The 26,540-nt window shown below is 30.3% G+C and overlaps 1 protein-coding gene across 6 annotated transcripts in view; it reads right to left on the bottom strand.

The window, feature by feature from the left end:
• The window catches only part of jus (EB domain-containing julius seizure protein), a 66,205-nt gene that overhangs the window by 23,209 nt on the left and 16,456 nt on the right, over nt 1-26,540 (bottom strand). For all 6 annotated transcript variants that reach the window (XR_014926336.1, XM_085489456.1, XM_085489458.1 and 3 more), the window contains exons 2-4: nt 14,428-14,580; nt 12,888-13,028; nt 424-538 (exon numbers count right to left, since the gene is read on the bottom strand). Coding sequence is in view for 5 of the 6 variants with exons in the window: in XM_085489456.1 (XP_085345582.1) it covers nt 424-538; nt 12,888-13,028; nt 14,428-14,580 (409 nt within the window). In the remaining variant the exon portion in view is untranslated. The remainder of the gene's footprint in view (nt 1-423; nt 539-12,887; nt 13,029-14,427; nt 14,581-26,540) is intronic.

Here is a 26,540-nt window from a genome sequence, read left to right on the forward strand (position 1 = left end):
AAATTGCAGAGCTCGAGTTTTTCGTGTTTAGTTGGCTGTAAATCAGTAACCGTTTATTATTTAGCTTTGAGGCTATTACATTTTCTGTTTAGCACATCATAAACTACAACATATGAAAAAAATCAGCTGATCTTATCAAGATTTGTAACTCAGTAACTGTCAATTATTTATAGCTTTAAAGCTTTACATTTTTTAATCAAAATGCCTTAAACTATAACATCACGAAAATTGAACCAATTCGACGGAAAGTCATTTTCCATTAAATTAGTGTGGGGTTCATTTATAAATGATATATAATGTATAAACAAATCTATAGATGTAATTTACAAATATTAATACGTCATATATTTGCGCATTTATCAAGATAATACACATGATAATACATTTAATTATGTTTAATATCAATCGGGTTGCTTTGCTTACTTGCTGAAGAGTCTAAGAACGACGCAAATGATAATAAACATTAATGCCATGCCAACGAGAACACCGATCATTGCTGGATCAATGTATTGGAGACTGGGTGGCTCTTTGACTTCGGCTGAAAACAAAATAATCGATTAAAAACTGCAGAAATAGAAGTAAATTTCAATGCAAAAGGCTTCCGGATGGATGCCGCATGATTGAACAGCGTAATGCCGACGTTTCGCAAACGTTGCACTTTGCATCTTCAAGGCTGAGAGCTCCGATACTGAGCCTTCTTGGGTTATGGTCCTTATATACAGGGTGTCCCAGACCACCCGTATACTTTTTTTCTTTCAAAAATAAACATTTTAGGGAAAAACGTTTAAACAAAAATTATATGGTTTTCAGAGGAACATAAGATGGTGCCATTGATTTGACTTTGAAAAGTTATTTGAAGGTCACGTAAAGGTCAACTTTAATTTCTTAAATAGAATTACCTATTTTTCATTACATATTCTTGTAGGTTATCTCAACAGCTTTCCAAAACCCTATAATAAAGTATTTTTTCATGGAGTACTCTTTGAATTATAAAGGTTTGAAGCTAACAATTTTTTTACATAAAATGTAAAATATCTTGTAAAATATTCAATTTTCGATAATCATGCCTTAATACTTTTCTGCATAATATAATAAGATACCAATCAATTGGTATAAAGAAAACAAATAATTGTTTTAAAAAGAATATGTAATATTCAACATATATGTAGCTGCATACTTTTTTTATAAGCAACTATGTATTTTTTTACAATTGATTGGTATCATTATTCCGGAAAAAAAGGCTTCCGGTTCCGGTGAGAGTGTGAGTGACAGGTGTGTGAAAGCGTGGCAGGTATTTGTGAGGAAAGAGTGAGAAAAGGGGTGAGGAGAATAGGAGATAGGAGGTGAGAGGGCGTAGGAAAAAGAGGAGGATAGATTGAAAGGATAGGAGAAGGAAAAGGGGTAAGGAGTTAGTAAATAGAAAGCAGGAAAAGGTGAGACACGTGGACACGTAGACACGTGGAAGAAAGAGAGTAGGTGTAGAGAGCAGGTGCAGATAGAAAGATAGGGAATTTAATAGGGAATTCACTAGGGAATTCACTAGCGAATTGGAGCGAATTAGAACATAGAGTAAGTGAATCAAAGAAAGAAAGCGATAAGAGAAAAATGAATAAGGAGGAAAAGAATGTTAGTGAAGAGAATAGTAGAGATAGGAGGATAGAGACTACTAGAGATAGGATGGTTGAGGAAGGGGGAAAGAGGGGAGATGAGGAGGAAGTAAAAAAGAAGGCAGGGAGGCCGAGAAGAGTAGATGAGTTAGCGAAAGAGAGGAGGAGCAGTATGGGATGTATAGAGGATTTCTTGAAAAGGAAAAGGGAAGAAGGGGGAGAGGAGGATAAGGATGAAGAGGAAAGAAGTCTGAGAAGGAGCAAAAAAACAGAAAGGCTGAACAGAGAAGTAGGGGGGATAGAAAAGGAGGAGTTAAAGAGGATGATGGAGGAGATAGGAGAGAAGATTACAGAGAAGTTGGGTGAGGAAATAAGAAAATTGAAGATTGAAATATGGAAAAAGGAGGGGGAATGGAGAGAAGAAAGAAAAGAAATGGGAAAAAAGATAGAAAGACTGGAGGAAAGGGTGATAGAGTTGGAGGCAAGAATAGAGAAGAGAAGTAAAAAGGAAGAAAGAGAAAGAGAGGGGGGGAGAAGGAGGGAGTAAGGGGTTAGGTGAGTCAATAATGGGGAAAATGAGAGACATAGGAAAGAAGTTAGAGTGGAAAGAGAAAGAAGAAAGAAGGAATAACATCGTGATAAGAAGAATAGAAGAAGGGAAGAAAGATGTAAAAGAAAGAGTGGAGAAAATAATGAAAGAAATAGGAGCGAAAACGGAAATAGAATGGATAAGAAGGTTGAAAGGAAAGGAGGGAAAGGAAGGAGAAATGGTGGTTGTAAGACTAGGCAGCAGAGAACAAAAGAGACAGGTAATGGAAAAAAAGAGTCTGTTAAGAGGAAAGAGGGTGAGGATAGAGGACGACCTAACATGGGAGGAAAGAAAGATGAAATGGAGAATAATGGAAATTGCGGAGGAAGAAAAGAGGAAAGGGAACAAGGTGTGGACAAACTACGGTAGGATAAAAATCAATGATGTTTGGTGGAAATGGGAAGAGGAAGAAAGAGTGCTCAAGAACTGGAAAGGAGAAATTAGAGAAGGAATGGAGAAAATGGAGGTGGAAGAGGGGGGCATGAAGACAAGAATGGAGGAAAAAAAGGGATAGAAGAGGGGAGAAGAGAAGAAGGAAGGAAAGGAGAAGGGAAGAAGAGTAGTAAAAAGAGAAAGGAGGAGGGAGAAAGGGAGACGGAGATAGAAAGAAGAAAGGAGCAAGAGAGAAAGGAAAAAGGAGAAGTAAGAGAGGAATGGAAGATAGGTTTTTGGAATGTGGCAGGGTTGAAAAACAAGGAAGAAAAATTCTGGAAGGAAATAGAGGATTGGGAGGTAGTGGTGATGATGGAAACATGGATAGAGGAAAAGGGGTGGGAGGCGATTAAAAAGAGGTTACCGAAAGGATATAGATGGGAGAAGCAAGCAGCAAAAAAGAGAAAGAAGAAAGGAAGACCGATGGGGGGAATGATCATGGGGGTAAAGGAGGAGAGGGGAAGGATAAAAGTATCAGGAATGGGAGAAAAGGCGGAGGGAATAATGATGGCGGATTTAGAGGTAGGAAGAGAGAAGTGGAGGGTAATAGGTATATACATTAACGGGGACATGGAAAGGAAAATGGAGGAAATGAAGGAATGGATGGAAGAGAAAGAAGAAGACAAATGGACGATTTTAGGAGGAGATTTCAACGCAAGGACAGGTAGAAGGGGGGGAGTGATAGGAGGAGAGGAGGAAGAGGAAAGAAGATCGAAGGACAAGAAGGTAAATGAGGATGGGAGGAAGTTGATAAAAGAGCTAGAAGAAGTGGGATGGGGAATTTTTAACGGAGGGATTAGAGGGGATAGGGAAGGGGAGTACACATATACAGGAGGAAGAGGGGAATCGGTGATAGACTATGTGGTGGGAGAGGATAGAGTAAAGGAAAAGATAAAGAGAATGGAGGTGGGAGATAACATAGAGTCGGACCATCACCCTTTGATTGTAACGTTAGAAAGAAGAGGAGGTGCTGAAAAGGGGAAAAGGAAGGAAGGAAAAGGAATAAGAAAAAAGGGGAGATGGACGAAGAGGGGAGGAGAAAGAATAAGAGAGGAAATAGAATGGGGAGAGGGGTGGAAAGAGGGAATAGAAGAGGAGCTAGAGGAAAAAATAGGAAGGATAGAAGAGGAATTGAGAGAAGGAGAAAAAGAGAGTGGAGAAGGAAAAAAGAAAGGGTGGTGGGATGAGGAATGTGAGGAGAAGAGGAAAGAAGTGAGGAGAAAGCAAAGGGAATGGAGGAAGAAAGGAGGAGGAGGAGAAGGATACAGAAAAGAAAGGGCAGAATATAAGCTAATGTGTAAAGGAAAAAGGGAGGAGGAGAGAATAAGATGGTACAAGGAAGCGATAGAGGCAAGAACGGAAGGAGAGGTATGGAAAATTATAAACAGGGAAAGGAAGAAGAGAGAAGGAGTGAATGAGGAGATAAAAGCGGAAGAGTGGAAGGAATATTTCATGGACTTATTGGGAGGGGTAGAGGTTAAAGTTGTAAGAGGAGGAAAAGAGAAAAGGGAGAGGGATGAGGAGCAGGAGATAAGCAGGGGGGAAGTAAAAAGGATATTGGGAAAATTGAAGAAAGGAAAAGCAGCGGGGGAGGATGGGATACCGAGTGAGGTATGGAAATATGGAGGAGAGAGGGTAGAAGAGTGGGTATGGGAAATGTGCAACAGAGTCTGGAGAGGGGAAGGATGGCCGGAGAGGTGGAAAGAGGGGATAATAGTACCACTGTTAAAAAAGGGAACGGGGAATAGGGTGGAAAACTACAGAGGGGTGACTTTGATGCCAACGTTATATAAGGTGTATGTGGGGATTCTAACAGAAAGGTTAAAGGAGGAAATAGAGAGGGGGAATATGTTGCCGGAAAGTCAAACAGGCTTTAGGAAGGGAATGGAGGTGATTGACAGTATATATGTGCTAAACTACCTGATCAATAAAAAAGTGAAGAAGAAGGGAGGTAAGGTAGTAGCGGCCTTCATAGATCTGAAGGCGGCGTTTGACTCAGTGGATAGGGAGGTGTTAATGGAGGCGATAAGGAAGAGGGGGGTAAGAGAAGGGTTAAGTAGTAGGATAGAAGAGGTATACAAGGAAACGAGGAGTAAAGTAAGAGCGGGGAAGGAGGAAGGAGAAAACTTCTGGACGGCAAGGGGTGTGAGGCAAGGTTGTCCAATGAGCCCACACTTGTTCAATTTGTTGATAGCGGATATAGAGGAAGTGCTGAAAAAAGGAGGCTGGGGAGGAGTAAAGTTGGGAGGGGAAAAAGTGCACTGCTTGGCATATGCTGATGACATGGTGTTGTTGGCGGAGGAGGAGGAGGGGATGATACATATGTTAGGGAAAATGGAAAATTACATGGATAAAAAAAGGCTAGAGGTAAATGTGGACAAGACAAAAATAATGAGGTTTAGAAAGGGGGGAGGAAGAATGAGGAAAATGGAGTGGAGATGGAAAGGGAAAAAATTAGAGGAAGTGAAAGAGTTCAAGTATCTAGGATATAAGTTACAAAGGAATGGAGGACAGGAGGCGCAGGTGAGGGACAGAGTGAGGAAAGCAGGAGCGGTGATGAGACAAGTATGGGGTATGGGAAAGAGAAGATTTGCAGAAGACTGGATGAAAACAGTATGGTTAATGGAAAGGTTGGTGGGAACGGTGATGGAGTATGGAGCGGAAATATGGAAGTGGAAGGAGAGGAGAGAAGTAGAGGCAATGCAGGAAAGATGGATTAGGTGGACGCTAGGAGTAGATTGGTGTACGCCGGGGTATATGGTAAGAGAAGAGATAGGAAAGGATAAATTCAGGATAAGAGCAGGAAGAAGAGCGATAGGGTATGAGAAAAAATTAGAGGAAGGAATGGGAGGAAGTTTAGCGAGGAAATGCTATGAGGAGATGAACGAGAGGGTAAAGGAAGGAAAGGAGAAAACGGTGTGGGAGGAGGAGAGGGCAAAATTTTTTGAAGGAAGGGGGATAGAAGAGAGGGAGATGGAGGAAAAAAGAGAAAGGGGGGAGGAAGTATATGAGGGATGGGAGCAGAAGGACAGAGAAAGGCAAAAGGAGGAAAGATGGGAGAAGATAAGAGAGTCGAGATACAATAGATGGTATGGAGAATGGAAGGAGGAGGGTTTACCGGAATACTTGAGAAAGGGATGGGGGGAAAGCAGATGGAGAAGGATAGTGAGGTATAGAATGAACAATGAAATGAGGGGGGCGAGATACTGGGAAGAGGAGGGGAAAAGAAGATGCAGACTATGTGGGATGGAAGATGAAACTTGGGAACATGTAATAGGAGAATGTGGGGGAGAGGGGAATAAGGGAAACTGGTGGGAAAAAATGAGGGAAATACTGCAAGAAGGAGGAGAGGGAGAAGGATGGATGAGGGAATTAGAGAAAAAGAGGATGGAGGGGAGGGTGGAAGGGGAAGAGGAGGAAGGAGGTATGAGGAGAATGTGTGAAAGTATGAATGAGGTGTTGGGGAATGTATGGGGAACTGGAAGCCGAGGCGAAGCGAGAAATAGGTTAGGGACAGCTCTTTCTCTCTCTTAATTAGTAAATAGGTAGATTAAGTTAGAGATAAGATAATTGTAAGATAGATGTAAGAGTAGAATGTAAGAGTAGTCTATAAGTTAAGATTGTAAGAAATTTGTAAGGTTTGGGTACGCTCCTCAAAAGCGCCTTTAATCCCTGAGGGGGCAAATAAAGTATTGATTGATTGATTGATCATTATTTCGGAAAAAAAGTAGAAGGGTATAATTACCAAAAACCGAATATTTTACAAGATATTTTACATTTTACATTGTCAAAAAATTGTTAGCTTCAAATCTTTACAATTCTATAAAAAAATATTTTATTGTAGGGTTTTGGAAAGCTGTTGAGATAACCTACAGTAATATGTAATAAAAAATAGATAGTACCATTTAAGAAATTGAAGTTGTCCTTTACATGACCATCAAATGACTTGTCAAGGTTAAATCAATGGCACCATCTTATGTTCCCTTCAAAACCATATAATTTTTGTCTAAAACATTTTCTAAAATGATTAATTTTTGAAAGAAACGTGGTGTACGGGTGGTCTGGGACACTCTGTATATTGCGGGAGGTTTTTCATCTACGGAAAAGTATTCCGTTATGACGCCCCCTAGTAGTGTGAGTGTATAACTTAATATGCTCTTAGGCAGTGTGCCAAATAAGGTTTGTTTGATAACCTTTGTCACGGTTGAGGTTGTCGGGATGCTTCAGAATTTATAGGGCTTCACGATGTTTCCTAGCAAAATAGCTTTGCGAGAAGATTAGTCTGGTTGCTTTGTCGTATTGAACGGAGTGTCCCGTCTCCCTGAATAAAGAATTAGAACTAGATCTCAACCAAGTTTTGACCAAGAATGGGTACAACAGCAAAGACATCAATCGAACAACTGAAGGCTGAAAAATAAAATTTCCAGTTCTACAAATATTGATATATCAAGTGAAAAAGAAGAAGAAAAAAAAGATAAAAATGAACGATTCTTCTGTATCTTCAGGGTACAACAGAACGTATTAGCAGGATCCTGGATAAACACAACATCAAAGTAATTTCCAAACCTCAAAAAAAGATTGCGCAACTACCCATATAGTAAAATATATGCATTCTGTACTCATATTTCTTAAAACATGATGACAAAAATAGAACAGATGCAGACTCATATGCTACACAAAACACGGACATATTATGTCTTAAAAATGTTTGCAAAAAAATGTCATTATGGGCACATAAATATACTCAAATTAATATCTGAGCTCACATTTTTCATCATATGTATAAAACTTGTACTCATGATACCTATTATCATAATATGATTACAAGACATACAACACATTTCAATCATATTAGAAGATGATGACATGATGAAATCTGATCATTTCTATCTGGGTACTTTCTAACCAGAAATGATATCAAATCGACGTCAATTCATCGTCGAATTGACGTCGATTTATCGTTGAATCAACGTCGATTAGATAAATTGATGTCGAATCGACATCGATTTGATGTCAATTGATTATTCATTTCTGACTGGGTTCCTAATCCCTAGGTTCAGAGACTACTCTTAGAAACAGCAGGTGTATACAGGATTCCTTGCTCCTGCGGAAAAGTATACGTAGGAAAAACTGAGAGAAAGATCAGTACACGAATTAAGGAACACCAACGGAGTGCCAAATACGATCATTTTAGTTAATCAGCTTTGGCAGAACATTGGATGGAGACGGGACACTTGGTACAATATGACAAAGCAACTAGACTATTCTCCTTGCAAAGCTATTTCGCCAGGAAACATCGTGAAGCCCTACAAATTCTGAAGCATCTCGATAACCTCAACCGCGACAAAAATTATCAAACAAATCCTATTCGGCACACTGCTCTTAATATACACTCACACCAGGAGGCGTCATAACGGAATACTTTCCTGTCGATGAAAAACTTCCCGCAATATATTTAAGGGCCACAACCCAAGAAGACTCAGTATCGGAGCTCTCAGTTCTGAAGATGCAAACTGCAACGTTTACGAAACGTCGGCATTACGCTGTTCAATCACGCGGCATCCATCCGGAATCCTTTTGCATTGATGATTCCAATGGCCGCAAAAGCCTCAAAACTAGAAGTTTTGTAAAAATTTTGTAAATTAAAATTCACATACGTGCGTGTATTCTAAGAATATCAAAAGTTAAATCGTTAATCATGTTATCAAATATTATTGTTATTGATAAAATGAGAAACAATTATAAAATTAAGAAAAAGATTGCATTAAATTTTCTCTCTAAAAAAGGCATGTTATTGACATTGTCTTAGCTTTTCCGCAATGCTGATTGGTTGTCTCAATTTGCCGTTGTTATGCGTTAGATTTCTAGCATCGAGCAGCTGTTGAGAGTTAATAGTTTGATAGTTGTCAAAATAAAATTTATATATAAATTTTATATAAAAACTAAAAAACACAAGCGCGCGCTTCGCGCGCGCCAAACAAATTTTTACTCCGCGAATGTATATATTGTAATTTTAATTCGCCGAATTTCAATTATGTGCATAACTTTAATTCACGAATTTCTATTATACATATACATAATTTAAATTTGCTGAATTTCTATTATGAATTTAATTTTAATTCGCCGTATTTCTTTTATATAAATAATTTTAATTTTTGATTTTCCATTATGTTCATAATTTTAATTTTTGAATTTCTATTATGTACATAATTTTAATTCGCCGTATTTCTATTATGTAAATAACTGAAATTGTATCTAATAGAAATTCGGCCAGTTAAATTTATGTACACAATAAAAATTTGACAAATTGAAATTATAACGCATAATAGAAATTCAAGAGTACTTATGTATTGTACATAGTAAAAATTCGGAGAATCAAAATTTAAAACATAATGGAAATTCAAGAATTAAAATTACACAATAAAAATTCAAGAATAAAATTATGTACATATAGAAATTCAGCGAATTAAAATTATTTACATAAAAGAAATACGACAAATTAAAGTTATATACATAACAGAAATTGGGCAAATTAAAATTATTTAGATAAAAAAAATACGGTGAATTAAAATTATGTACTTAATAGAAATTAGAAATTCAATGAATTAAAATTATGTACATAATAGAAATTTGGGAATTAAAATTATGTACATAATAAAAATTCGAAAATTCATGAACATAATAAAAATTCGACAAATTAAAATTATGAACATAATAGAAATTCACAAATAAAAATTGTGTACATAATAGAAATGAGAATTAAAATTATGCACGTAATAGAAATTCGGTGAATTAAAATTATGTACATTACCGAAATTCGGCAAATTAAAATTATGTGCATAGTAGGTAAAAATATAGAATTAAAATTATGTACATAATAAAATTTCGGCGAATTAAAATAAAAATAACGCTTCCCTGTCGCAATGCGGCACAACAGTGGTCTAAACAAAAACAAAAAAAATAAAAACAAAAGAAAAATAGAATAACAATTTCGCACATTTATGCTATTAATATAAAAGTATTAGACAAGGTAAATATTTAGTCTTTAAAAAATAATCCTAAAATAAAGCAATCGACTGATATAATACATAAAATTAGGTTCTAGTTTTGAGACTTTTGCATGCAAAAGGTTTCCGGATGTAAACCTTTTGCATTCATAAAATTAGATATCTAATCATCATATAAATTATAGAGTTTTGCATGTATTTTACCCGCGACAAGCAACTTTTGCATCGCCAGATTCAAAATGCAAACTATCGTTATTTAATTCTGAATAACTAAAACGTTTAATATTAGGTGTTAGCAAACAGCTCATACGTGATTTTAAAGCCAGGTATTCCCTCAAAGGTCTCTCTACTTTCTTGTCAGTGCACTTATTCAACACAGAAATATATTTTTTAACTGATATAATCTTTGTGCTAGACTTTATTTTAGTGATATCCAATTTATTTTCTAAATTCACCTAGCTATCATTTTCCTTATTATTCTCGAAAGAAAGATCGATTGGACATGGTGACTGAATTCCAGAATTGTACTTTCCATCTCTTTCTACAGTTTTGTTAAATTAGTATCAAGCGTTTTATAAACTTCTTTCGGAATATAACTGTCTTTAATATTAATATTATTGCTAATCGTACATAGCGATTTTGTGTTTGTATCATTCATTATTTTTATATTATTATTTAAATTTTCAATCATCTCCTTCAAAATCTTGTTGTCAATATTACGGTTATTGATTTCCTTTGTTGTTATATTTAACATAGATAATACATCTGTAATAGTATTACAATATTAGTAAATATTGATTTCAAATTCGATACTATATCTTATAATAGAAATATGTACATAATCTAAATTAACTGAATTTCTATATGTACATAATTTCACCGAATTTCTATTTCCCTTTCTAACTGAGAAACTGTAGTCAAAACCACTCAATCACAAAATTAATAAACACTCATTTATCAGATTTTAACTATCATATACATCAAATCCTTTAATATACATCACTACACTAACCCCTCGATACATACAACTGTCAAAATATGCCAGCCGCAATGACAGCCGCTCACGAAGTAAACGCTGACAGAACCAATCAGCATCGCGGAAAAGAGGCTTCAAAACTTCGATACAAATTGAATTCACACAGTTAACATGCCTTTTTTAGATACGGATATATTAAGATATTAGTTATTTTTCGTTCTGCATTCGTGCGTGTATTTGTACACGTTCGGAAGATCATATTTAATTTCATATGAAATACATTTGCTATTGCCAAGAGGACAACAGAGCAGAATGTGAAGTAAGTGAATCCATTATATATATATTGTACATAATTTTATAATTCGCCGAATTTTTATATTATATATCATTTTAATTCACCGTATTTCTATTATGTACATAATACTAATTCCCGAATTTCTATTACGTATATGTATAATTTTAGTTATCGAATTTCTCTTATATGTACAAACGTACATTTATTCAAATCATCGAATTTGCATCATGTACATGATTTTAATTCATCGAATTTCTATTATATTTACATAATATTAATTCCCAAATTTCTATTATTTGAGTACATAATTTTAATTCACGAATTTCTATTACGGATACATAATTTGTATAATTTGTATAATAATAAAATCATATATTAATAATGAAATTTATTGTAATTATTTAAACTATGTAAATTAATAACAAAAAGTGTTTTTAAAAATATATAACTCGGAAATTAAGAAAAATAAAAATTTTTTTTAATTCATGGAAGCTACTTTTAATAGATAAAAAAAAATTAAAAAAATAAATATAAATTTAAAGATATAAGACAGGCAATAAGAGCCAACTCGCGGATGACAGTGCGTTATCCTAACGAAACTAAATTTTTCGTTAGGATTAAGTATCTGTGCACAAGGCACCAAATTTTACTTGGTCACGGCCAAGATTTAAAATATGAAATAATCTCATATTTGAGATTTAATTTCAATAACCCTTTCACCCCCTTACGGAAATAAGTAAATGCAAGAGAAAAATATAGATCCGAAAGTCGCTGAATCGGGAATCGAACCCGAGACCTTTCGCTTGCCGGGCGACTGCTCTTCCAACTGAGCTATTCAGATCCTTTCGATTCTATACTTTTCTCTGCTATATGTAATAATGTTGATAAACAAACGCGTTTAAGCCAGCGTATATAAATTAAGAGTTTAGGGTAGGGGGGTGAAAGGGTTATTGAAATTAAATCTCAAATATGAGATTATTTTATATTTTAAATCTTGGCCGTGACCAAGTAAAATTTAGTGCCTTGTGCACAGATACTTAATCCTAACAAAAAATTTAGTTTTGTTAGGCTAACGCACTGTCATCCGCGAGTTGGCTCTTATTGCCTGTCTTATACCTTTAAATTTATATTTATATTACAGAGCCTTGTTAAACTCTTAAAAAAATAAAATCAAATAAGAAATATTTTTATCGGCTCTCAATATTAAGAATAATATATGATATTTTTAAATCGGCCAATAGAGCCCAAGCGCGAAAAATTAATTCTTCGGAACTGTATCTCTTGGTTTGAAATTACTAAGTGCCATATATAAATTAATCTCGAATTTATATATGGAGAAAATAGGCGAGAAAAATATAGGTCCGATATTTACTAACATCTACTAAAAAGGCAAATGAAAAATATAGGATCAAAAGGGTCTGAATAGCTTATTGTTAGTTGGTAAGAGCAGTCGCCCGGAAAGTGAAAGACGCGGGTTCGATTCCCGCTTCAGCGACTTTTCGGACCTATATTTTTTTCGTCTATTTTCTCCATATGTAAGTTCGAGATTAATTTATATATGGAACTTAGTAATCTCAAACTAAGAGATACAGTTCCGAGAATTAATTTTTTGCGCTTGGGCTCTATTGGCCGATTTAAAAATATTATATAAAAAAAATAAAGTAAATAAAAAATAATCGGAGAAAAAAGTAGTTGATTTTGGAATGCCCCATATAGGTATATTCTTTACACATATTCTTTAAATAGTCACATTTATTCTATATTAATAAGAGAGCAAACTTGTAATGTTAATTCATATTTTTAATATTTTTATGTTTTTAAATAAAAAAAAATATATCTTTGAAAGACATCGGAAGCAGGAATTTTATTAATCCCATGCTTTTAGTTTTTGCCGAGTCATGTTAAAAATATATGTATAGACGTAACAGGATCTTCATTAAAATGATCAGATATTTTGTTTCGTGAGAATTTCATTCCTTACCGACGCAGGTTATAACACCGTCAGGTTGTGTCACCGGGACTTTCTCGAAAAGGCAGATACATCGGCCATCGCGGCATTCTGTTTGTCTCACTCGTGCTTCGCATTGTTCGTGGAAGAAACAGGACTCATTCACATTTGCCGCTAAAAAGATTTTTAATATTATGAAATAACATTTGTGCAACCAGCGCGCGAAAAGTCGCCCTTTACGCACATGTGGGATTTTAGAAAGGACTCCCTTTTCACGCACCGGTCACATAAAATATCCTAGCCAACATGTGCGGGTCATAAATCGGCCGATCGTGCGGATTGTCACACTCGACTTCGCCTCGTGCGCCAAACTTTCGCACTCTCGTCCGATTTACGATCCCCCGCACTTGTTAGCTAATATACTATTATATGTTGTCAAACTTTTAATATGTATATTGTGTGGAATAATAATTAAATTAGGGGTGACATGTGGTCTCGCATGGAACGTCACAGACTAATATGCAAAAGATACCAGGTTCGAATCTGGTTCAAGCCTAAACAACCCCAATTCCTACTTACAATAAAGGATTGTAGAAGAAAAAATGGATTTCGAGAAAGAAGAAAGAATTTAATAAGTCTAATACCTTTGTAGAAATTTATTACTAGTAACGCCAATTAATCACTTATTTCGAGTACTTAAAATACTGATATACAGTAATTTAAATATTCAAAATAAGTGATTAAGTACTCGAAATAAGTGATAAATTGGCGTTACTAGTGATAAATTTCTATAAGGGTAGGTAAGGAAAAAAAGAGATAAAGCAAAAAAAAAAGATTTGATGGCAGGAGAAAGAAGACAAGGATAAAGAAGGAAAAGAAGAAGCCGCAAAGAAAGAAAGGAGAAAAGGGAAATTGTAAGATTTTCAAGATCAAGTTATAAAGAAAGTAATGAGATTATTGTAAAAGGTTCGGGGAGTACATCCTTTGTAAAAAGCGCCGTGTATAATCTCAAAAGAATTAAATTGATAAATATTCTATACTAATAATTAACTTAAAAAGGAATTAACTAAATTACTTTATGTTAAATATGTTAAATATTTTATATAAAAACATATATATGTTTTTTATATAAAATATTTAACAGTTACATTTAACATATATGTATATACAAAGTGTTCAACGTAAGTCTGCACGATTTTTGAGACATTTTTGACAGTTAAAAAAAAAGTTTATATAATAAACATTAATCTATTTTACGCAAGTTATTATATACAATACAATAGTTTAAAAATAAAAATTTTTCAAAAAATTAATGTCAAATTGATTTTTTAATGGAACCACCATATTGTGTTTAATATAAATTGATTTCTTAATAATTACTTCTTTATTGTAAGTGTTAATAAAAAAATTATTAAAATGAACTCTTTACGATATATTTAAAATCAAGGTTATGCTATATAAGTTTTTACAGTTTTGTTGATTTATCATTATTATTTTATATACTGTTGTATAAATATTATGTTTTATAACTAAATTTCTCTAATGAATATTCTCGGTAAGGATTTTAACTTACCATGTCCGCATTTATCGAGGTGATTTGTGGCTTCGAATTCTTCTTTGCAAGCACAAACTTTTTTTTTCGGTTCGCAATAGGAACCTGCAAAACCGCACTCATTGTCCACCTCACAAATGTCGCCAAATTTTTTAGCACCCCTGCCGGATAGATCTGAAAAAATACATAATAGTTAAAAAGAATTACAAATAAGTTTATAAATATTTTTTCATAATAAACTTGATTTTTTATGCATTTTTTTATAATAAACTTTTTATTTTTTATTAATTATTGCAAAACACTTGTACAAATATAAAATTAAAACATTTATTAAATTATTAATATAATTTAAATTAAATAGCGGCAGATTGTTTCATTCTAAAAAGAGACAATCTAGAAATATTATAACGTCTGCGCATGTTTGTACTTTTATGTATACTTTTCATGTTAACTTTTTTCACTTCTATTATTTTTATATTTCATTTTATGTAATTGTTGAAGCAAATCCAATGAGACCAAAATTTTAATTAATAAATAGTGCCTATAATTAATTAGGAGATTTCCATTTGCGCCTTTATCTCGTGATTGGTTCTTTTACGCTTTTATTATTATTTATATTGAAATATTCAGAGTTTTGTGTTTTATTATGCAAATATATGTATTTAGAGAATATATGTATACGGGGTGTTTCAGGAGGAAAGGTACATATTTCAGGAGATTGTAGTATGGACCATTTTAAGTACAAATGTTCATATTAACATGTCTAATTTTCAATAGGTATGGAGTTGCAGCCGTTTGAATGTTAAGCACAACGAAATCTGCCACAACTGAACAAGAGTATAAAAATGACTTATATCTGCAAAAAACTTACAATAATTAATGAAGACCACATGAAGAACTTGCTAATAAAAATACAAAAAACTTATTGGTGCTTTTATTGATGCAAAATCTATTTATGTTTGTAGGGTTTTTGCATCAATAAAAGCACTAATAAGTTTTTGTATTTTTATCATAATACTTTTCTGCACAGTATTTTCATCCATAATACTTTTCTGCATAATAAGATCAATCAATTTGTATTAAGAAAACAGATAATTGCTTTTAAAAAATATGTAATATTCAATATGCAGTTGCATACTTTTTTTTATAAGCAACTATGTTTTTTTTATTATCTCATTATTCCGTGCAAAACAGTATAAAGGTAAAATTATCGAAAACTGAATATTTTACAAGATATTTTATATTTTACATTGTCAACAAATTGTTAGCTTCAAATCTTTATAACTCAAAGAGTACTGAAAAAATATTTTATAGGATTTTGGAAAACGGTTGAGATAAGCTACAAGAATATGTAATAAAAAATAGGGGGTTCCGTGTAAAAAATTCAAGGTGACTTTCATGTAATCTAGAAACGACTATTCAAGGTCAAATCAATGACACCATCTTATGTTCCCCTCGAAGTTAAACAATTTTTGTTCGAAACATTTTTTCGTATCTCTAATATCTTTCGAGATATTTGCGTGGATTATTTAAAATGGGACACGCGTATATATTTTATTTGTCAAAATACGAATACAATTTAGAAAATCCAGTATATATCGAAATTATATATATAATTTGGTGTTTTTATAATTAAATTTTTTAAAAAATTTAAATTATTTAACATTACAATGTCATGCTACATTTTTAGATTTATTCTTATAATATATAACTTGTAGGATATTATATTTACAATATTTTTGTGGCGTCGCTCTATTAATTCATATCACATTAAAATTATATAGAGCTGTAAAGAATTATATGACCAGGTGTATATGCAATATAAATCCTATTTACATGTATCGCTTTATATTCGTGCAAATTAGCTGCTCCTTAAAAAATCAACTTTTCATCAATTATTGCAAAGATTACAAAATAGTAGAGGACTTTTTTTCTCGGTTTTCTATTCTTCTTATTTGTATACAAGGAATTCGACGATTATTACCAAGTATTCTTTTGACAAAAACATTAATAACAATTAATATTGAAAAAAAGTTTGTCAAGATAGCTTTATTTAATTAATAATTAAAATTTAATTCTAATGACAATATAAAATCAAACTTTCTCTTAACATGTTTATAATTTTTTGGAAAGATCTTAATAGATATTATGTCAATTAAATACAGATTATTTTTTATTATTGAAAAATGTATATTTAATGTAATATTTAATGTAAATATTTAATGTAAATTTACGTAAATATAAATGAAAACAAATTATTAATTTTTGTTTATATATCCAAATAATACATAGAATAAAATAATAATTTTAAAAAGATAAATATTTATACACTTATAATTAAATAATATATTTATATACTTATAATTTAATAAAATAATATATAATTAATTTCAAAATAAAATATATTAAATTTCAAAATATATTAAAGTTTCAAAATTTTATTTAAGGAAATTTTTTTAATAATTCTATTAAATGTAATATTTTCAAAACTCTGATTTAGATATGTTTTTCCATAAACTGTATTAATTATACTTTGCGCTGAAAATTATCACAAAACATACTAGCTACAGTCTCTCGTCATACAATTTATTATATAATATCACTTTTTATTTTCTCAATTTTATAAATAAACTAGATAATACCAGCGCGCGCTAAACAAACTTTTTTTCCGCGAGTGTACATAATTTTAATTTGCCGAAATTCAATTATAATATATACATAACTTTAATTCTTGAATTTTTACATAATTTTAATTTGCCTAATTACTATTACAAACAATTTTAATTCGCCGCATTATTTTTATGTAAATACTAGATAAATACAAGCGCACGCTTCACGTGCGCTAAATAAACTTTTTCTCCGCGAAGGTACATAATTTTAATTTACTGAATTTCAATTATGTGCATAACTTTAATTCTCGAATTTCTATTATATACATAATTTGAATTCATCGAATTTCTATTTCCCTTTCTAACTGAGAAACTATGTAGTCGAAACCACTCAATCACAAAATTAATATACAATTATTTATCAGATTTTAACTATTATATACACCAAATCCTTTAATATACATTACTATCACACTACACTAACCCCTCAATACATACAACTATCAAAATATGCAATGACAGCTGTTCACGAAGTAAACGCTGTGACGAAACTAATCGGCATCGCGGAAAAGAGGCAATAATACTTCGAGGTTTTCGAAATAAACCAATACATTTGAAAATCGACTTAACAGGCCTTTTTTAAAAAAAGGATTATATCAATATTATATTAATGTAATTAAAAATTGTTTTTAGATAAAATACATAAAGCATATTTTTATTGGCAATACTTAATGTGAAATTATTTCTGAAAAGTAACAACAGTGATATATTATATAGCCCTGTAATTATTGTGTGCTATAAAGATATAGTAAATATATCTTTATATGCTTATAAAGATGTATAATAGGTATTATAAAAGTATAATAACATGCTTTTCTGATAAAATCGTCGATGATGTTAATTTTATGTGATTAGATGTTTATATGTACTAACTATTTAATATTATTTTAAATATTAAATATAATATAAAAACAATTAACGATATACTGATATCTATAATATTTTTTATATTTATTTTAAGAATTTATCAAATAAAAAAATCATTTTATGAAATGAGAAAAAGAAAGGACCTTTCCTTTGAAGCAATTGCAAAAAAGAAATTTAATTATTTTCCAAAAACTTAACATTTAATAAATATTATAAATTCAACATTTAATTAATACAAGTAAAACAAATTACTTGTGCTTACTAATAAGAAGGTCATTTGTAATAGAATGGCGAAGAGAAAAGCTGTATTTATAAAATTAATAACAAATCCGTACACGACTTGAAAATGTGGAATTAAAAGTGGCGACTATTCGACGGCTCGAAGTTAAAATGGCGCCAGACGGGTCAATCTATGCATTAAAAGTGGGTCAGTCCACTACGGCATGTCGCCAATGCTCTCACATGCGAAAACTCCCACGCCTACCGTCGTCACTCTACTACTCTCTTTTTTTCTTTTGAATTACTTTCAAGTCTGCGTGCATACGCCCACTTGAAGGCTTATATGTGTGCACTTATGCATTAGTCTCTTAATGTGCTCAATGTCGAAAGCCTTATTGTAAGAAAATGCTTCATTGAACATTTATGGGTTACACATATTTATAACTGCAGCTATAGTAAATATATTAAGTATATATAGTATATATAATAGGAGTAATAATATACAATATATATAGTATATATAGGAGTAATAATATGCAATATATATAATACTATATATAATAAGAGTAATAATATGCAATACCGGTACCTTAAAATAATTAGGTTGTATTAGAAAATGTAATTTTAATTAGTAAAATATTTAGAAAATTATTCAACGATTCCGGTGGATAACTCTATTATCTAATGTCTAAAAATTAATATATTATTTAAAAAATAAATAATTAAAACCCAGATAGCACAGAATATTTATAAAATATTTATAGAATATTCATAATAATTATTTTAATATTTTATAAATATTTATCATAAATATTTTATAAATATTTTTGGAATCTTAGATTCAATAGATCATAAATATGAAGGAATCTATATGAAAAAAATCTACCTAAAAATAAACTTTTTAAGATTTTTTAAATAATCGTGGAAACTTGTTAGGGCACATATTGTATAAGATTAAAGTTGAAAAAATAAGGATTATATGCCTCACATCCAAGATCGAAGATAGAACGTTTTAAATAAAAAAAATTTTTAAAAAGTAAAAAAATAAAAAAAATTTAATTTTTTAAAATTAATTATTAATTTAATTTAATTTTTTTTTAAATATAAAAAATATTTTAAAATTATTTTTTTTAGAGCTGTTTGTTGAAAATATATTTTTATTTATGTAGTATGAAATAATTAGATTAATAAAAAGTTTGATATAATAAAGTTTTTCGTAGAAATTTATTCGAAATTCCCATTTTATTTAAAAACAATACTCGTTTACGAGTGGATCTCATTGCGATCCCAAAATTTCTTTTATGGTACCATATTCTACATATATTGAAATATTTTTGAGTTTTTTTCAGATTTTTAAAAGTGGATATAATTTTCCGTTTATTTACTTTAAACTAAACAATTGATTTTTTTTGTACTAATAAATTTTTTCCATTAAAAATAACTTTTCTACCTAAAAGTACAGGAAAAATTCTAAAAATTATGTCTGTAAAAATTCTATATATTTTGTAATTTTAATTATAAATATCAAAGAAAAAACAAGTACTTAAAACGTTCCATCTTCGATATCTTGAATGTGAGACATATAATCCTTATTTTTTTAGCTTTAACCTCATACAATATGTGCCCTAACAAGTCTCCACGATTAATTAAAAAATCTTAAAAAGTTTATTTTTAGGTGAACCCTTTTCACGTGAAATGCTCCATATTTATCATAAATATCAGAAAATATTTACGATAAATATTGTGGTAAATATTATTAATTTATTATAATACACCCAGCAAACACCGATATATAATTGTTACATTGCTATAATAAAACGGAATATAACAGATAATATAACGTGTATGTTACATGTAACATCCATGTTAGTTGTAATTTCCCACTCATAGATGTAACATTTTAATATAACATATATTACATTGTAGTTATATTGTAATTATATATCAAATAGCACATTGATGTATTGATAAGTCAGTGCTATCTTGGGATATAATGACAATATAACTACAATGTAATATATGTAATATTAAAAATGTTACATCTATGAGTGGGAAATTACAACTAACATATACGTGACATGTAACATGCTTAAGTATATAACATTTATATATTGTGTTTGCTGGGCAGGTTTTTTAAATTTATATTTTCTTTAATAAATACTCAGTAAGAAGAATTATGAGTTAAAAAGACAATCAATGATTTTTTAATCAAAACGATCGATTGATATAGTGTAATAAAAAATTTGATCAATTAAATGTTTTTATGTTTTTCAAACTCTATTAGCCATTTATAAAAAATGTTTATAAGTAACATATTAGACATTTATATTTTAAAATAGAAAATAGAATTATAATATACACTAAATATACTTAGGCAACAGAGTAGTTAAACAAATAAATTTACGTACACATCGATATATACGTAAATTTATTTGTTAAAAGATATTCTGTTGCAGAATATAGCTCAAAAATAGAAATAATTTTGACATTTTTAATTTTATTAATTTTCGTTTTTGCCATCCTTATATAATTCTCACGACGAAAATCAAATACGAGAAAGATATGTCACATAGCGGTAAATAAAAGAATTAACAATTTAATTAAAAAATATTTACAAAATAATTACTATAAATATTTATCTTTACATACCACAAATATTATATGAAATATTTAATCTATATTTTAATAATATATTAAATAAAGGTTTTTGTAAAACATTTTTAAAATATTTCTATAATATTTGAGAAAAATATATATTCATAAATATTTATGAATCTTTATCATAAATATTGTGTGCTGTCTGGGAATAAAATGTTACAAACTTTCCACTGTAAACAAATGTCACTGTAATTTAATGTAATTTTCACTATAATTTCACCTATAATAAATTTTATATAATGAAATTACAACAAACTTTGTATGGCATTGTTTCAGTTGCGTTTTATTTAAAAATAATGTGATAATTTTTAAATATTAAATATTTATGCTACAGTCATCAATTAATTTGATGGATATTAAATAAATTCTGATAAACTCTCTCTTTCTTTCTCTCTCTCCCCTCTCTCTCTTTCTCTCTCTCTCTCTCTCTCTCTCTCTCTCTCTCTCTGCGCTTTAATGTATTATCTTCCGAATTTTTAATACAATTTTTATTTTAATGTAATGTAGAATAGATATTTTTTTCTCATATTTTTTTACGAGAAATTTGATAATTATAAGCATTTAAAAATGAATTTTTTAAATTAATATAGCCATTTGATATCATTTTGATAACATTTTTAGATATAAAAATGCATAAGAAAATTATCTTATACTTTTTTCTTGAAACAAGTTATTGATTATTATTGATTATTGATTATTGCTATCAATTAATTATTAAATATAACAATCATTTTATAGTAACATTTAATGTTTCAATATTTTATTAAAAATTAATTTTTTAATGCTTATAATTATCAAATTTCTCGTAATATGAAAAAAATATCTATTCTACATTACATTAAAGTGAAAATCGTATTAAAAATTCAGAAGATAATACGTACATTATAAAGCGCAGAGACAGAGAGAGAGAGAGAGAGAGAGAGAGAGAGAGAGAGAGAGAGATTTAATGCGGAATATATGTACTCTAAAACTCTAACAATAAGTAATATGGACTTCATCTTAAAACTCATACAGATATAGATTAAGAACTTGTTCCTCTTTTGAAGAATTGTTTTCGAAAGTCAGTGACAATAAAATAAGGAGATATATTTAAATTTAAATATCGTAGACATATATGTAGAATGTATCGACGAAATTGGACATATTTTTTTCTTTTCGCATCCAAGCACTGGATAGTGCGTAAAATGATTTTCATTTTTCATGCAGAGTCAAGAACCTATTCGAAAGTTGATAGAATAATCGATTTTAACCTAAATCCTCAGAGAGTGAAACGGAGTGGGGGGGAGGGGCAGCAAAAGGGTAGGAGAGATGGTAAGAAGAGGGGGAGCGTGACGTCATATAGACAGGGCTGTTATTTCCCCGGTGTTGGTACAGAATTTCCAGACGATTCCGGAGAGAAAATCTCCGGATTTCCAGCTAAGAAAGAAAACTTTTTAGTAAATATGATAGTGATCAGAGATGCGCATTATTTGAAACAGATGCATTTCAAATAAAAATATAAAATATAAAATGCCTATTTTGTATTTCGCATTTTAAATGCATTTTTTTCAAAAATTATTTTATTTCTATTTTAAATTTCTATTAATTAAATTATATTTAAATTATATTTCTATTTTAAATAATTTCCATTATTGATTTCCTATTTCCTATTTCAAATACATTTTTATTGTAAATTAAAAATTAATCAAGGTATCAATAATATACATATATGTACAATACAATGAAATGGTCCACGTGTCTTCATTTTGGTTATAATTATGAAATCTTATAGAAAGAAAATGCAGACTCCCTCTTTAAAAAATTTGTTTTTTCTAAAAGTACTTCCACTTCTAAAGAGCATTGTAATTGACATATCGTTTTAAAAGAATAACTACGGAACGTTTGTAAACAATATAGGTAACCATTTTTGTAATCTCATGTGCAAATGTTTATGTAATTCAATTTTTGTAATTCAAGTTTTATAAGAAATAAGAATGTATAAATAGAAAAAAATATAAGTAGTAAGAGAAATATAAATAAAAAATAAGAATTAAAATATAAATAAATATAATATAAAAATGTAAATATTAAACAAAAATATTTTTACTTTTAAAAACTTATTTTAAAAATGCTTATTGTTAAAATTGCTATTTTCTATTTTCTATTTTAAATAGGTATCTAAAAAACATTTTCTATTTTAAGTGAGTTTGGACATTCATTTTGTGTACATCTTTGATGGCGATAATTTTTGGGGGTAATTTTTCAAATATGGCAACGTAAGCGGCAAAGATACGAGATGGCAAATTCGAAAAGAGCACCTCAAAATCTATCAAAATGCCAAATATCAAAACTCCCGGAGAACTTTCCAGATAACCTTCATTTTTCAATTATTGAAAACACCTTAACGAAAGCGAATCTTGGATGTAACTTTAGAATAACTTCGAAGCAATGCGAAATAATAGTTCTTCGGCAATTCTTCATCTTTCATATACATTATTCTATTCTTGCTTTTATATTCTTATTATAAGATGAAAGTAGTTGAAGGTTCTGATAATTCATAGATAAGGAAAACAGGCCAATATAAGAACCAAGTTAAGTTAGGTTAATTAGGTCAGAGATATATCAATGAAAATCAGTGTACAAATTATTTTCTTTTAAATATTATTTATTGAACATTTCAACAATTAAAGGTTGATATGTATAAGTATCACTTTATAAGATTTGGAAACGAGAGTGATTAATATATTCTTCCTACAACTCTTGTATTGTAAATATGTAAACGATCTTGCTTCGGCGGTTCCCTCTTCAAAGCTCAACACACTTCGTGTTATACATATATTCAACTCATTTTACCAGAGGTTACAGTTTATAATGAAGAACGAAGTCAACAATCGGCTAAACTTTTTTACTGTTACGATGGTTCTGATGAAAACAATTTCATATATTTTGTACTGGTCCACAACTTATTTCTTTTCAGAAATATATCTACACTTCGAGTTTCGATATCCTATTTGATAAAAAGAGGCATATTGTCTCATTGATAGAGTCTTCTAGTTCTTCTACCGAAATTCCACAAAAAATTCAAAATGTCTGTGATTAATACATAATAAATGGATATATCCTCTTATTTGTGTATTTCGAATACTAATAATGAGCGTCTAAAAACACTAATTGAGACGGATAACAAAAGAATAACAATATGAACATATAAACTCTATATATAACAATGAAAAAAATCGAAAATCTATTTTATTTTAATATTTCATATGTGTCAATATTTTGCGAATAAATCAGACCTGTGATCCACGATTTAAAAACAAAGTTGTCTTACATACCATAAATAATTTAGACGATTTATTTGTGTATAAAAAGACCTCTTACTCTGCCAAACTGCACAGCACTGCACTGTATTTACAAGATTTTTTGGAGGGATTGCGATGCTTAATATATTGAACAGATATGGAGTGGCAGAGTCGTAAAAACTCGAACAATGAAACATTATATTAATAAAATCATGTTCTTTTCAGAAATGTTTCCTAAACGTCTCCAAAGTTTTTTAACCGTTAAAGCACCAATAAAAATTGTTTCGACAAAAACGTTTTTGAAACTATAATTTAAGAAACGTTTTTTTTTTTTAATTATACTTCCACAGCACGAAATTTTGCTAAAATATTGCAATAAAATAAATATTTCAATATTGTGCCACATTACAAATATTACAGCAATATTATGCAAATATTTCCAGCAAACACAATATATAAATGTTATATACTTAAAAATGTTACATGTAACGTATATGTTAGTTGTAATTTCCCACTCATAGATGTAACTTTTTTAATATTACATATATTACATTGTAGTTATATTGTCATTATATCCCAAGATAGCACTGACTTATCAATACATCAATGTGCTATTTGGTATATAATTACAATATAATTACAATGTAATATATGTTATATTAAAATGTTACATCTATAAGTGGGAAATTATAACTAACATGGATGTTACATGTAACGTACACGTTATATTACCTGTTATACTCCGTTTTATTATAGCAATGTAACAATTATATATCGGTGTTTGCTGGGTTATAAGTTAATATTTTATTGGAGACATTGTAAAATATTACTGCTATATTATAATGCAATTATATATATTGTAAGTCTTTCATTTACTGCTATGCGTCGCACGTTAGACTATTTATCTTATATTTGTTTTAATTACAAGAATTATCCCAGCAAACACCGATATATAACTGTTATATTGCTATAATAAAACGGAATGTAACAGGTAATATAACGTGTACGTTACATGTAACATCCGAGTTAGTTGTAATTTCTCACTCATAGATGTAACATTTTTAATATAACATATATTACATTGTAGTTATATTGTAATTATATACCAAATAGCACATTGATGTATTGATAAGTCAGTGCTATCTTGGGATATAAAGACAATATAACTACATGTAATATATGTTATATTAAAAATGTTACATCTATGAGTGGGAAATTACAACTAACATATACTTTACATGTAACATGCTTGATGTATATAACATTTATATACCGTAATAAGAATATTTATAAATCAGCTCTTTAAATTTTAAACCACAATCTACACTTCATTCCTCTCGACCAATAGAGCCAAACGATTAAGAAAGAAAGAAAATTTGGAAAATTTGGACACTAAGGAATTTGAATCCTATGGTTGGGATCTCAGAAATTCCCCTTGTTCCTTCTCTTAACATTCCCTGTAAAGAAATAAGCGAGAAAAATATTGGTCCGAAAGTCGGCTGAATCGGGATGTTAAGAGAAGGAACAAGGGGAATTTCTGAGATCCCAACCATAGGATTCAAATTCCTTAGTTTCCAAATTTTCTTTCTTTCTTAATTGTCGCAATAACATCGCGTTTGGCTCTATTGGTCGAGAGGAATGAAGTGTAGATTGTGGTTTCAAACATAAACGTTTCCCTTAATGTTTTTTGAGTGGACATTTTAACTAATTAAAAACGTTTTTGAGATTCAATTATAAAACGTTTTGAAAAAACATTTGTAAAACATTCCTGAAACGAGTTTGTGCTATCTGGAATATTCCATTATCAAGGATTACCGATTGATCATCATTTAATCATGAATTTACATGGACAAACTTGCAGTAATAATATTGTATTGGAATATATGAATTCATCCAACTAGTATTCCATGTTGTGTTTTCCCACATACGAATTCACTTCTATAATTCACACTTTATCGATTTATAACTTTATGCTATATATGATGATTGGTAATGATCTAAATCTAAAAAACGTTTAATAAATATATATTTGAAAAGAAAGAATAATAGAATCTTTCGAACAAAGTCACCAAGATAGCATAAGAAATGTAATATATACGATTCATGCAACTGAAAAATTTTGTAAGGAAGAAATAAGTGCCTTTTATTCTTTCGAGAAGATAAAAACCTATTTATATTTTGCACTGATATGAATTTTATATCACTATGTCAGTTTGTGAGCTCATCATGGTGGTATTTATGTCGGAAAGAAATTCAATACAATTACTGCAGTGCTTTGAGACGTAATATCTCTGATATCGATCATTCACTAGCGAGGCTTAACAATAGACGTCAAGGTGATCTACGCACGCATAAGTGTTGGAAAATTACGTGTGCGACAATAGATGGAAAGACAAATACTCACAACGACAAAAGAATATTAATCGTAAAAGTATTTAAA

Source organism: Nylanderia fulva, unplaced genomic scaffold, assembly GCF_048542155.1.
Source record: "Nylanderia fulva isolate GAGA-0341 unplaced genomic scaffold, ASM4854215v1 Scaffold84, whole genome shotgun sequence".
NCBI classification, from domain to species: domain Eukaryota; kingdom Metazoa; phylum Arthropoda; class Insecta; order Hymenoptera; family Formicidae; genus Nylanderia; species Nylanderia fulva.